General features: G+C 44.1%; 1 protein-coding gene across 3 annotated transcripts in view; it reads right to left on the bottom strand.

The window, feature by feature from the left end:
- Nucleotides 1–15,145, bottom strand: part of LOC123989286 — a 63,211-nt gene that overhangs the window by 27,154 nt on the left and 20,912 nt on the right. For 2 of the 3 annotated variants that reach the window (XR_006830522.1, XM_046290074.1), the window contains exon 1: nucleotides 7,744–7,898. The exons of the other annotated variant lie outside the window; for it this stretch is intronic. Coding sequence is in view for 1 of the 2 variants with exons in the window: in XM_046290074.1 (XP_046146030.1) it covers nucleotides 7,744–7,745 (2 nt within the window). In the remaining variant the exon portion in view is untranslated. Of the gene's footprint in view, nucleotides 1–7,743; nucleotides 7,899–15,145 lie in introns of those variants that run through there. 3 annotated transcript variants of the gene reach the window in all.

The following is a 15,145-nucleotide window of genomic DNA, read 5'->3' on the forward strand; positions in this document are numbered from 1 at the left end:
CTCAGAAACAGAAGAAAAAAAAAAAATAAAAAACAGATTACGCGGTACAGCCTCGGACGTTATTAATGACACGCGCGCCGGCCGCATAATATTCATTACCACAAATAGTTGATTATGTACGTTGGCTCATATTTTACGGCCGGCCGACAAAGGACGTTGCTACGCGGCGGAGGCCATGACGAATTAATCTACTGATTAAAGCAATCCCCCTGACACCACTGGCTGCTACCACACATTTAATACGTCACCGGGAATCAAATCTCGTCCGCCCTTGCCAATTTTTTGCCACCATCATCTCGCATCGTTCGTTCGTCGAACCGCGAATTGCGACGGTGCTTCGATCGCGGTGACTTCAGCTCGTTAGGGTTCTTTAGTATCATCGTTGTTAACATTTTTCCTACCAACATTCATTTGGAATTTTTTATAATCCGTACGCGGATATCTTATAAAAAAATTATAAGAAGTCCTACAATTCAATGTACAGATATTTCAATAAAAAGAATATTACGATTTCAACCCTTTTCATGATTTTTGAACCACCCTGTATGTGTAAGCATGTAAGAGATAGTTTCAGTCTGATTGTTTGAATTTTATTAACGCTATTACGTGTAGAAACACATCAATTCCATTAGCATTCGAATGGAACGTTTACAAATCGGTTTTAAATGAATGGACGACCGATAGGCGAGACAGAATTCGCCAGGTCGATAGCTTGCGAAACGTCTGTTTTATTAAGACGCGCAGCGGGATAACTTATTACAATTCACCTAACAGATTCCGTCAATGTTTATAGCCGACGAGATTTCATCCATCACCATTTTTCACCATATCTGCGATCATCCATCACGAACGCTCCGGAATCCTGGGGTGGGCCTGACGCGCCAGGCTGCCCCTCCAACCTAACAACTTGTTCCTGTTGACACTATCGAAAGCGTAACCACTTATGGATGATCATGCACGATTTATCTCGCGATTGATCGCGATTGTCCGTTGGCCATCGAAAGATAGCCATTCGAATCGATCGCGTGCCTGATTCAAACAATAATTCAATGCCACCAGCGAGAAATTCTGTTTTCTTTTTTTCCAATTTCGTCTCAGGAAACGAGGGTGCTGTAAACTTCATAATCGGCCAAGTTTATAAAAATTCTTAAATTTTCATAACTAATAAAAATAATTAATCAATTACCTACAACACCTTAGAAACAATTGTGAAACAAAATTAACCAAAATAAACTTATCATCATTATAAAGATTTCACCCTCCTTAGCATCGAATCCACCCTGTCATTTAATTTCAACAGATACGAGAATTTACTTGAGCCCACCGTATCCAATCTCGAACAATCAATACCTGGAATAACACAGGTAGAAAGTAACCGAACCAATCAGCTTCCAGAAAGCAGCAGGGTGTTCGATTATCTCCACCCCATCGACGAATTCTATCTCCCTAAACTTTCATAACCTAAATAGCTGTCGGGCTGAAAATAAAACACGAAATCATGATTCGTGATATGAAATTATAACAGAAGTCTGACTAAGAGGAAAGACGATAACAGCGAAACAGGCTGACACTCGGATCGCTATCCGCCTAGAATCTACCCAAAAAATTCGTCCAGGCGATTAAGGAAAAAATCGTTAACGACCAAACCTCCTCTACGACGGTTTTCAACGACCTACCGAAAAGGGGGGTTGGAAAAGGGGTGTAAGTTGGAAGCGTTGTCCTTAAAGCTCCACCACCGCGAAACAGAACCTGGCACGCGATCGCGTACTTAGCGTGTCACGAATTGATATCGAGGCTGGTTCTTTGGTCACGTGACTGGAAACATCAAAGGTACACGTACATGTATCGCCTCTCGAAGCCGATTGGTCGCCTAACCTACCACGTGGCACGCCTTCTGGTCACGCGATCCGACTTTGTTTCAACTTTGAAAAGGGGGTAAAAGTTTCGCGCCTCTACACGCCTATGTGGCCCCTTTCAGAAGTAACGAAACCCCTTGTTTTTTAAAAATTTAAATTACACCGAACAGAAAGAATCTAAATCAACTAATTATTGCATTAGATTGGTAGATATTTTAAATGATTAATTTAGAAACATAAGGAGCCTAATAAGATTTGACGACATAAAAGTTCGCCGCTCATTATTGTTTTAATTGTTTACCTACAAATTAGTCGTCATTAGCTGGTATCGCTATCTGATGATCGTGTGCACGCTTTTTCGACTGAAATTACTCGAATAACAAGTAACTCCGCTCGTTTCCACCGACGAAACAACCCCACGACGGTACACTAGTAATTATATAGCAACGTATCGTACGCACGATGCCGAAAAAGAGATATTAGCTGACTCGTTCGCGATTCCAGATAACGTTGTCCGCGGCTAGTCGTTGCTCTAACGAGCAGACACGTTGACAACTGTCTACACCGTCTTCTCATGCTCGAGTTCCCGTGATTAACCGACTTCGAAAAAGGAGAAGGTTACTCAATTCGATCAGTATATTTTTCTTTTTTATGTATGTTCCCCGATTACTCCGAAACGGATGGACCAATCGGAACGAAACCTCTTACGTCTTGTAGAATACATCTCCCGATTGGTCCCGTAAAAAAATATTTTGCATTTTTTCATTCCTAACGACTTTTATCGCAAAAAACGTAATGCTTCATTTATATTTTTCGGCATTTACTCTGCAAGAAATGTACCGACCGCGATGAAACCTTTCATATTTAGTAGGAGATATATCCGCGATGATCACACTTGCAAAAATTTACTCTTTGTTTGATGTCTGCAGTGTAGATAAGGTTTTCTTAACAGCTGTGGAGTATTGATCACACATCTCGAAGTCGGTTGTATTTTTTGTTAAAAATTATTTTTTTTAAAGTTCAGATGCGTTTCGTTGCTTTCTTGACGGTCATCTGCAACGCCATGACTGGTGCAGAGTCCGTCAAGAATTTGATGATTATACAAATGGGAAAGAAGGTTCGGCAAGACACGCATCTGCTCGCGATGTTTTTTTCACCAAGAACCCAATGTTTAAGCAGTCAATTTTTACTGACTTCGCCCCTTTCAACGTGCTCAGCTCCGAACGATTCTCATCAGGGCAGATGTCTTTATTTTTCTTGCCGAGGGCTAACCCTGTATCGACGTTATAATCATGGACTTCGATGTTAAACGACTGCGAATTTTTAATGCACGCATCTGCCCACTTCGTTGTATAATCACGCGGTTATAAAGCAATTTAAGCCCTCTCGCCTTGTGTTCCTGGTATCGGATCGAGGATCTTTCAACAACGGGACGTGCTGAATGTTTTCTTGTTGAAAAATTGTTTAAAACGAGAGTGCTGTTTTCAAAACCGTCCTGTAACTCTAAATCTCCAACTCTGACAATCTTGTGTATAAATAAAAAAAAGCTCGAAAAAGAAAACGCAGCACATTCGTCTGTTTGGTTGAACGAAGTTCTCGCAGGCCGCAAAGCGGAACTTATCTCTCGTAGCGGGCTAATAGAATAGCAAGCTCGAAAAGGCGTGCGGTGGTGCCTTCAGGGAGAACCTGAAGCTTCTTCGCGGCGGTTTCCCGTCCCCGTTTTGCGGCATTCGAATTGCAAATACCAGAATGTTTGCATGTTGTTGTCGTCGCATCGGTACCCGGAGGGGACACGAGAAGCGGCATAGAAGACGACGAGGAGGAGGAGGAGGAGGAGGACCACAGAGGGGGATGAGACGAAGGAAGAACTCCTCAAGAGGAAATGGAGAGGAACCGACTTGAGTCTCAGATAAAGACGAATAAAAATAGGCGAGCGAGCGAAGAGATAGAGGGTGCAGGATGGAGACGGCGTTTCCTGCCCAAGGAACATTAGCGCCCTCGATATTCGCCCCCACACCCTTCTCTACGACGCCTAACCACCCCCACTGGGAAAGGGGCCACGTTCCTCTTGCCCAAATATTCACCTCTCTCTCATCTGTGTGACAGACGCGAGCAAGAGTCGAGCAACTTCCTCAGAATTTACCACCCCCAAATTTTACCACCCCAACATTTTTTTAATCGTAACGTCAAAATAAAAGATCGTGATATTTTAATAATCTTCGTAATGATTCCTGGTGAGGAATTTAAAGAGAAGTTGGAGCTAACAGTAAGACCAAGTGAAATGCTAAAAGTATTTAAATTAATTGCTGAGTAATTTACACCAGCGTTTTCGACTCCTCTTTTTTCACCCTCCTCTGTTTCTTCTTTCGCTCGAACGGTTAATCGTGTTTCGCTGGAAAGTATTTGTCAAATGTGCTCGACCGAGGCGGAATATCTTCCCTTATCTCGGTTGCAGTGAAATCGGGCGTCGTTACCGAGGAATCGATATAGGGAGGACCCAAGTTTTTACCCGATGCTAGGTATTGCTAAGTAGAAAGGGAAGGTCTTTCGAGCATTGTGGTGAAACGTGTAATGCGCTCGGTGGCCTACATTTTCATTTCTTTCTTCCATTGTGTGACAAACGAACGCTCGAAAAAAGAGAAATTTCAACCGAACAATATCACTTATTCAAGCGACCCTTATATTCATTGAAGATTGAAATTTATGGAATTTTAATAAATAACCCTGTCGAGCTTAATCTTGATAATGAAAAATAGAATAGAAAGATTTGGTACTTCTACCGTAAATATAAAAAAAAAAACGAGTGAAAATCTTTTGTACAGAAAGGTATAAACGATGAAAGGGATAACATATTGGAGAGGCGTATACGGTGCTCTGTTGTTTGACGAAGAGTAGAGAGGAACGATCAAGGGTGTCGACCAAGGAAACCGGATGTCTCGCGAGATCCAGTCGCGCGATTTGTTTCGCTGTTGCTCGTAGCCAAGTTATAAAGTTCCCCCTATCTCCCAGAGAAGATACGTCTTTCGTCTTTGCTTTGGGGAGCGTTTATCGCGCGATTCCATATTGAAAACCGTGGATACCGAGGCGAGAGTCTCGAACCAAGTCTCTTTGTACCTCTTCCTAACCGTTTATTGGGATCTTCAGATATGAAAGTTCTGCAACTTCAGTCGTAGCCAAGTTTTATGGAATCCAATGTACGACTTTCAACCTTTCTTTCCATTCGTTTCGCGTCTATTGCATTTAATAATCGATTCTTCAAAAGATTTATTTCAAGATTTTCTAAACCCAAGAATGTATGAAAATTATAAGCCACAGGATTTTTGAATTTTTAATTCCTCACGAAATTTAAAAAGAATCCCTATTTCTTTATACGAAGGGAGATGCAAGTTAAACGCCGGATATCTGGCGTCTCTCCCTATTATAGAAGCCATTTTCGCTGAGCCCCGGACATACTGGACGTCGCATTACGGTAATACAGCCTAATAATAGAGTGTTCCGAAGGAGAAGAGAGAAGCAAAGGAACAGCAACGAAAACGATGTCGTATAGAAGAGAAGAAGAGCCGATTGGATGCCCGAGGCCCATAATTGCGGCCGTACGATGATTATTGGTGGCGAACCAGCTCGATCACGATCGAGACTGTGGATCTTGGGCCAGTCGATCGTTCCACCATTCCTCCACACTCCCTTTCCAACCAACTAAACACACCCATTACACTGAAAATGCGACTTTGATGATTGGGTGCGAGCCTCTCCTTCGCGTGTTCAAACTCACGGGGCACCATGCTGGATCGTCGATTCAACGAGTGATCGCTGTCGTTCACCGTTCATCCTTGGATCTCTTCTTGATGGATCTCGATGGATGATGAACGTGGGAGGGATTCCAGAGAAACGTTCCAACTACCTCTTTTACATTTTTTCTTTTTCTAATGTATTATATCTTGAAAATGGATTCTCCTTATGTAAGATGCAACTTGGCGTCTTGTGTTATACAGTACCTCTTGTGTTCCAAAGTTTCAATATAAATTGGAAAAATTATTGTTACCGAAGGAATCGTAAATTCAGCAATTTTCTATCATTCTTCTATCTTGGATAGTACTCTTATTCTTGCGTCTTTCCGTTTCTTTCTTGCCGTTTAATTTTTGTTTGCTCGTCTAGTCGGTTGCGCGGCTTCCCGGTTTTATTGCGGGTCGCGAGGGTGCGCGCGGTCAACTTGCAATTAATTTCAATTATAAAAATATCATTGGCCTTTATGGGTCTGGCAGGTGGTCCGCGGTCAGGGGTTAGCTTTTTGCCCGCGCTAACGCTCGTGTAACTTTTCCAAAAGCAACCACCACTTTTGTTCTCGTTACCGACATTAATCCTTCGCGGTTTACCCTCTTAGAATATTTTTCCTTTCCTTAAAATTCATTTAACCCTTTCCTATGCGAACGTTCAATTATCAATCGAATAAACGGCAGAAAGTCGACATCAGAATCCGTCATGGCCGTTTCTTTCTCTTCGGCTTCGAGGTGGCTTATGATTATAAATCTACATCCGGCAGGGTCACCGTCGAGGTATTATTCAAAATTAGCGGGACCAGCGAAAGTCGGAAATGCCAATTTGGCCGGTGAAGTGAGGAAAGGCCACGCGGCGCTTTCTCGCCTCCATCTCCTAACCCGGCACAAAAGAGCGGTTAATTATGATTCTTTTATGATTCGATTTAACCGATCCCCGAAGCCAGAGGAGCCACGAATATCGCGCACAATGTACGCCGGGAATTAACGGACTATTAGCGCCGGAACAATGGAGCCTTTTTCTTGCCACCGCGAGTTCCCGTCTTTTACGACGACAATGGGATCGATGTTATGCCGGTTCCGCGAGAAACCTAAGCGAGATTGTAGCGAACAGACTTTCTGCGGTTCATTTGCAAGACAGCTTCGTCTGTTTCTTTATATAAACTCAATAAGGGTAACTGTTGGTTCATTTTTACATTTAACCTATCAGCTTTCTACCTTATACTATATAGTTAAATTATTCTGCTATAAGAGAGTCGAACGTTTCGAAAATACGATTGCGAGGAAAGAACAACGGCATCGATCGAAATAAATTCGAAACGCGTCTCGTCGAGGCTGTAGCGTCTGTATTTTAAAACAACTACATACCGAGAGAGAAACGGGTCGCGAAGCTGAAGGCCCATTTAAATCTGTTGAATGGCTCGAAGGAGCAGAGCAACCTTCTCTTTCGACGCGGGGATTTGGCAACAAAGGCAGAGGTTTTACTTTTAAATTTAGTACACGGCTGACTCCCACCCCCCTGAGCACCCCTTCTGCGCACCCCTCGCTATACCGGTCGGTCGGTAAGTAAAATAGGGATTTAAAGGCTGCTCGAGTTTATTGCTAGCTCGGTATCCGCTTCGATACTATAAATCAGCGTTCGGTAAATCACCTTCAATGATCCGGACGTGAATCAGGATCAGATTCGTGGCTACTTCGTGGTGAAAGATTAACAAATTAACCGAAATTCGAAAACTTAATTTTTATAAAAATAATTTACTGAAACTAAATGCTTTGCTCTTTTTTTGGAAATGTATTGTATAAAAAAGAGATGGAAATTATGTCACTACTTTGCACATGTCAATTCACGGTCAAATACATTATCCTGATGAAATGGAAATTGGCTAACCTATTCAAGACACGATCGAATTTTAATTAACCTTAAGAATCCAGTGACATATTTAATTTCCTTAAAATAACAAGAGTGGTTTCGAGGAAGGGTGGATGGAATAGATATATCTAACAGGAGTGCAAAAAGTGGACACCTGATCTTTCTTCTTCTTTAAAAGTAACGCTCGTAATAAGAAGAGTTTCGGTAGACGTATTTAATTGACATAATTTATATTTGTACTTACATATTTGTAAGAGGTATTCCACGTGTTCTCCTTCCATGTGTATTAACGATAGACAGTCTCGTATCGGAAAATCACAATCCCCACGCGTCTACCGCTTTCTGATACTATTAAATCAACACCCTTTACACTGTGTAATCACCGAACAAACGCGTTGTCACTTGCTCGAAAGACGAATGACTAATGACCTCGATCGATGTACGATACCGGGACGAGTCTCTATTACGATATAGAAGGGAACCTCGCGTAGCGCCGTTCGTAAACATAACAGTAAGAAGTAAGATGTCTATTTTGTTTCCATGCTCCGAGAAAACTACCGGTTTATACCGTGTATAATGCGATCACATACAGACCGAAAATGATAGAAAGTGAAATTTGAAATCTAATGATTAATCTATTCCTATTCTCATTGCGACAATGAACCATTTCAAATGTTTTTTTTTATAAAATAAAATAAAAAACAGTTCGACTCACCTAAAACAAAATCACTCTCGGTTGAAAGTCTCGTTCGTCAGAAATCCAACTTTACGAAGCGAAAAGTCAGGACGCTTTTTATCCCCGTGAAAGTTCGAGTCGCAGACGTTTTTGCAGGACGATTAGTCGCGGGAGAAGCAACACGGTCGGAAATGCCAGGATCCGCTGTCACAGCAGGATTTTGTCAGGAAGCTTTTATCCCTTGGCAAGGAGTAAATCGTGCGGTCGCCGCGTACATCTATTTGTCACTTGGACCGCCTCGTGGACGTCGTCTTCTACGAGACGACGCAGTCTTCGTGACCAGATCACGAGGTGCCTTCTACCCCCTCGTCTCCACCCCTTGGGGCCACTCCATCTTTCCCCCTGAGCTCGATCCACCGAGAGGAATAGGTAACCTTTCGTTAAAGAGGTAATTTGTGCCAGGAATGATCGCGCCTGCGAAACTTCTCCACGCTTTCCATTCCGTCGTTCGGTGGAAGAAAATGTAGCGAACAACAATTTTTAAATTAATATTAGGTGACCCACTCTGTGTATTATGTATACAAAACACCAGCTCGTTTCCTACGATTCGACACGAACTCCCCACGATTCGCACGATCGCGTATACTTTTTGAGTCCATTGAATTCGATACAGACCATTGACGAACCGCATAGACCAATTTTAAGTTCTCGGAACTAGTTGCAGAAAAACTTGAACTGGCTAGAACGGCGCGAACCGACGAGAACGATGATAGCGTCGTAGAACTCGGCGCAAAGTTTTCTCTAATGACACCCAGTAGCCGATTCATAGAATCGTCACCGAACCGACGAGACGGAAATCTAAAAGTTCTTGCATCGCCGCCAACTCTTTCGAACTCCATAGAAACCGTTCATACCAGAGGATCTTACAAAATTGTTCGCTGGAAATCATTTTAACTTTCTTCTAAGAATTAAAATAATCGTGGTCGACTATTTTGTTAAAATGAAAATGCAATAACGGCAACGGGATGAGGGATGAAACAGAAGGGGCGCAGGGTTGAAAAGCGATATCTGTTTCCCTAGGTGCCGAATCATCAGCCTGCAAGTCACCAAGCTCCACGAAGGGATGATGAGACGACTAAAGTTCGAGTTGTACCGTTGGGGTTATACGCGGATAACCTGATACGTCTAACACGACCCAAGATTGCGTGTATCTGTCTATCGATCTAAAAAGCGTTGCTTCATCGCTGTCTCGAGGGTGGCTAACCGCGATAATAAAAAGAATACGTTAAAAATGATCGTAAGTAAGAGTAATTGCTTTCAATGCACGGAATTAGAATGATCCTGGTATCCTTAAGGATTTCTATCATTAGCAAGATCGAAGTTCTGTAAATTCTTCAAGTATTCATGATAGCCGGTTGAATAGGAGGGCGCCGGTCACGATCTCCATCAATCGCGTGGTCGCGAGCGTGCTCGAAAGGTGGTTGCACACGGCGCGGCACGGCGGTATCGCAAAGTGCGGTCAGGCCTTGATATTAGGCGAAATCACTCGCCGGCATGGTCTATCCACGTTGGTGTTCCCAGATTGCAATATAATGACGTCGTAAGTCGACGAATAATTGCGGAAATTTGTATATCCAGCCCGCGGGACTCGCCATGGCCTCGATAACGCGTTCCTCGAATCCGATGAATCCTTTATGCCCCGCGACCAAGCCTGGCCACCATTTGGCGTGTCGTTTGTCCATTGAAACACGTTCGAAGGTTTTAGGAACTCTATCCTCGTCATTGAACTATTTAGAATTACAAATTTCGTGTGAAACACCTTGCTAGGTGACACTTGACGAATACGATCCATTTCCGGCGATTCTTTCGAATGATTTGTAAGTGAAATTTATAAATATACGGAACATTGCTGAGACACCTCTGTTTTAATCGAATTCGCGTGCTTTCCAGTTCTCCAATGGTAAGGACACGCGAGGGACTCCCTAGAATCCCTTTTGTCCCGAACCGACCACCTTAACCGTAACGTCCTCAGGCTTGCTGGTCGAAGGAGCGCGGACCGGAAGTGGTGTTGCGTAATGCGAATACCGTGTCGCATTCCAGGAACTCGGGAACCCGTGGAAACCCTTCTTTATTCGATTAAATAAATTGGTAGCGATTACGTCGACCAGGCTCTGGCTAATGGAACTCGATAGCCACGGTGATGAGCTTGGGGGGTAATTAACGGCGTCGATCCACCACTGTTTTCTATTTATTCTTAACGATTATTCCCGTGTCCATTCTTCTTTCTCTGTTTCTTCGTCGACGACATTAACCGCGAACTTCTTAGACACTGAAAGCGTAATTGTAACGTGACGAAAGCCATTTATCGAAAGTTGTTATAAAATTGCTAAGCAGACAAGTTGTTTTTAATTAAAAAACGACCAACACGTTCGAATCTCATATAACGCGTCATCGATGTCTCTCAGATTCCATGTAAACTCGAGGGAGATCTGTGGTACCAGCCAAGAACCGGACCAGGGAAATGGAATACCAAAAAGGTTTCGAGGATGTGCGGTGTGTCGAGGGTTTACGAGAAACGCGGCCACCGCAACACACGCGGTGGCCGAGAGAGCAAACCAAACCAAAGATTAATGCACTACACTTACTGGGGCAATTTGCGCCAAGTGTCGGCCCTAGACCTGCCCTGTATACCTCCGTGACTGAGGGTAGATTTGTTCCAGAGCAAACGTTCTCGCAAGAGGGTGATCCTTCTCTTTCCCTCTTTCGCAACAGTCAACCGGAGAAAAGGATCCGAAAGAGAGAAGTGCCGCTCTCGAAACGTAAAAACGATCAGACGATTGCTGGAAAAAGCTCGATTAAGCGGTGGATAGGTCATCAGCTGGCAAAGTTGGCGAGCAAATCCTGTTTATTGTGTTTCAACAGGATTAAGGCTCAGGTATAAAGTGAAAACTGATGAACGAGGGTTCGACCAAGTGTACTTAAGCAAAATAATAGAAAATTTTGTTCATTTTACTGACGTTACAAGTACCTAGGTTCATTCGTAAGCTTTGATGACATAAAAGGTTGTATATTGGTTTACGACTGAATTCTAAGGATATCACCTGACCAAGTATTTGCAAGAAATCTCGAAATGGAAATCTGTTACACGGCAACGAGTGGCCCAGCCAGAAACGTCTAGTCGAGGCGCGTATCAGCGGCGCGCAGGATATAAGCAAATTAAACATGCATAATTAAAACGAAATAGCGACGTTCCTTCCGTTGAGCTGTGGCGTAGCTCGTAGGACCTAAGGCAAGGAAGGTCCTCGTAGCAACATCTGGCTGCTATGAAGTATAAAGAGGCATGCGATATCATCCGCAGTGAATGCTTAATTAAAACCTCAGACTCCGAGCATCCCCCTAGTCGCTCGCTAATCGCAAGAACTGCCACTCCCGTTCAACCGAGCCTCTCCTCTACCTTTCTGCTTTCAATCCTCATCCTTCCATCACCAATTTTCCTCTCTTTTCGATCTATGCTACAAATGCTTCTGACTTATCAGATTGGTTTATCAGAGAAAAATGCCTGATACTTAAAATATCTAATTACCCAAAGAGAAAGGAAAAGAGAAACCATCGTCTGAGTCGAACAATTAAAACACGTGAATAGGGGTAGGTTTAGACGAAGAGGGATGACAAACCCCAAAGTTTAGACACGGAAAGCGATTTGAATGTTTCCTGCGAACAGTGGGCAACTATAGGGGGAAAGGGACAATTTTATTTGGAGTCTTTAACGAGTTCGCCTTCAGCTTGGACGTCGAAGGAGAAAAAGTTGAGAGAAGGGTCTGGCGGGGAGTCGTGTTTCGTGAACGAAGGGAGAAAGCCTCCCTTGTGGCAAGCGAACTACGGAGACTCGTTTCGGTGATCCGGTGATTGACAGATCGAACCCCGCTCGCAGACCTTGTCATGCTAAAATGGCGACGAAAGATGGTTTATTTTTAATGGCGGATATGTACGTCTGCTCTGATACTTTTCTTTTTTTCTTTTTTCGATGGTGAGAGAACTATCTTTGGTCAAAGACTCTTGAAAGTTAGAATAATTTAAATATCTGCTGGCTCAGAGGACTTAAATAAAAATCTGAAGACTGAAAAAGATCCATATTCGCAAAGAAGGATAACATAAAATCCCGAGGGTGTAAAACGGGTATTGAACGAATTGAAAAGAAAGTAGTTGGACGAGGTACATACACGAATCTTTTGATACTACTGGATAGCCTATATATTAGGCATCTTCTGAGGGAAGGAGGGGTGGCGATGTCAATATATATGCAAACGCCGACATAACGATCTATCGGTACGTAAATATATAAGGGGTTGCACGGGGAGGGTGGTCGAGGAGGATCGGAGGAGGGCGTCGACAAAAAAACGAACGATGGGAGGGGTTGAAAGAGGGGAAAAGGCGGAAGAAGCGAGCACGGAGAAGGATAGAAGAGAGTCGAAGCTTAATATAAAACTTCATTTCGCAATCGGTGGCAGCCGGAGAAAACGGAGAGAACTGACAGACAGAAATTCCAGTATCGTCGAGGTAAAAAGGGACCTCGGTGGAATCCCATTTTTCTAGTATTAAGCTTGCCCGAGATAAGATAAGCGACGACGAGAACGCTCGTGGATTCTAGCACGTGGTGCTGCAAAAAAAAAAAGGAAATTTCTTTGAGCGAAGATTGTATGATTTGAGGAAAAAAGAGATTGCTGGATGTTGAGGAAATTTTTGAAGAACGTTGAAAATGGAAAAGTAGTGCGGTAGGAAGCTTCCATGTTGTATATATCTTTGAAATAAAAAGAAATTGTTAAAATATTGATGAAATTATTTAACCATACCACTATCAGAACCATTTACTATCGGAAATAATTACTGGTCCCTGAAGGCGCAAAGAGCACGACATCCCTACCACCTTCCACCCCTTTCCCAACATATTCCTTCCAGGAAGAAGTTTTCGTTCGTATATTTCGAGCATCCTTCGTATATTCTTTCGGTAGAAAGAAGGGGTCGAAGCGGTACGGCACGGTGGCGTGCGCGCGATGAAACTTTTAATAAATGGCGGAGTCGATATGAAGTATAGGACTTTGACATATCGTGTGTCTGTAATGTATAGTTAAATCTGGCGGCAGATGTGGCGGCTGCTCTCCTCCCTCTCGAGCTTCTCTTTCTCTGCTCTGCCAACCATCCGCGCCCTCGTTCGCGTTGCGAGTCTGCTACCGCCCTTCCACTACCTCTTTCACCCTCTCTTTCCCTTTATTTCTTTCTTCCTCTATCGAAAATTTTCGACTCTGACCGGCGATCGAAACGACACCGCGACGCCTACTTCGTCTAAGGACTTATTGGTTTGTGACGAGGTTTCTGCTGAAATTACAATCTGAATGCAGGCTAGCTGCTCGGCAACAAAGTAAAGAAAGAAGAAGGAGGCAACTTTCACCCGGTTCATCTACATTCTGGGCTGCAACGAGGGTAGTGGCAAGAATTTTTTGCCCGTCAAAGCGGTGCCGAACTTTTCGATCAAACCGGCTGTCTAAATGAGAGCTTCTCCACAAAGCGGATCAGGGTAATCTGTCATCAAAACTGCCCCGTGGCAAGTCGTCGTGACACCAGCCGGCGCCCCCAGCATACCCGAAAACCGTTGCGAAAACGTCGCGTCGATACGTTCCATAACCATCCACCGCATCTCGTGCCATTGCCCTCTTGTAAATAACCTAAACGCCAAATTTTAAACATTACGAAGGCAATGATTCTCACTGCGCATGGCTATTCCGTTCACGTTTGTAAACAATATCGTGACTTGTGGCAATATCGAGTAAAAATGACAGCAATTTACCTATAGCAAGCTATCTGTTTGAGCTATCGGTATCTATGAAACTATTGTGATGGTACGATAGAGTAATCGCGAATATGCAGGCATTCTCCTGACGTGTGCGACAAAGAAGGACACATCTCCTATATAAATGCATTATTCTGACCCATACCAAGTCTCGTTACTTCTAAACCAGACCACCTATGGCAGGAAAATATTCCAATTTAACCCTTTGACTGCGTTTAGAAACAAAATGAAAAACGATATACACTATTCATCACCAGTAAGCAACTAGCGCTGGGCACTTTGAAGTATGCAATCAAAGGGTTAAAATGTAATTTGGAAACAAACGAGTATAAAGGCACCAAACTGAAATGTGAAACACAGCTAAAAAAAACCACCATCGTACACAAGATATTCCATCGCGACGAGGAATTTGTGCCACTTGGAAAATGCACGATCCTGAGGGCAGATCGCGATTTACCTTTTACCCGGCCGTTCGTTCCCCCGACGAAAGTGGTACCTCGTGGCCGACCACGTGAGAAATTCCCCTCCACGTGGCCTTTCCTCGGAAGCGGCGCGCTCGCGCGTCCCGCCCACAGTTGCGCCGGAATCCATGACCGCCCAAGTCGGCCTCGTGCTCTGCCAGCAAACAGGAGAGTCGGCTGGCTGCACTGTCGCGGCGAGCAGCCGCTCCGTCCTCGTACCCTGCTGGTTGCGTGCCCTCCGAAGCCCTCCGAATCCCTCCGAGTAAATTCAGCCGAGCCAGCCCGCCTACGACGCCGGAGGGCCGTGCCTCCGTCCTCGCGATACCGTCCTCCCATTGGTTCACTCGTTCTACTACCACTCGGTCACGTGACTCTCCCGCAAACTGCTTCCACGGAGAGAGCACCGTCGCTACGCTTCGACTCGGACCCTAACCGGGTACCCCCTACTCGGCCGGCAAAAGAGACAGCAGTAACAACAGAGACACGCCACGGAGAACACTGGAGAAGCGAAAAAGATCGCGTTGGAATTCGTCAGGGTGCCGACATCGAGTGGAAGTCACCGAGTGCTCTCTTTCTATTTCCCTCCTTCTCCTTCTCCTTCTTCAGAGGCAATCGCAAGACTCGTGTCCTCCGTCTTTTCGTTGTCCTCCTTCTCTCTACCCCT

This window comes from Osmia bicornis, chromosome 2 (genome assembly GCF_907164935.1).
Source record: "Osmia bicornis bicornis chromosome 2, iOsmBic2.1, whole genome shotgun sequence".
NCBI classification, from domain to species: Eukaryota; Metazoa; Arthropoda; class Insecta; order Hymenoptera; family Megachilidae; genus Osmia; species Osmia bicornis.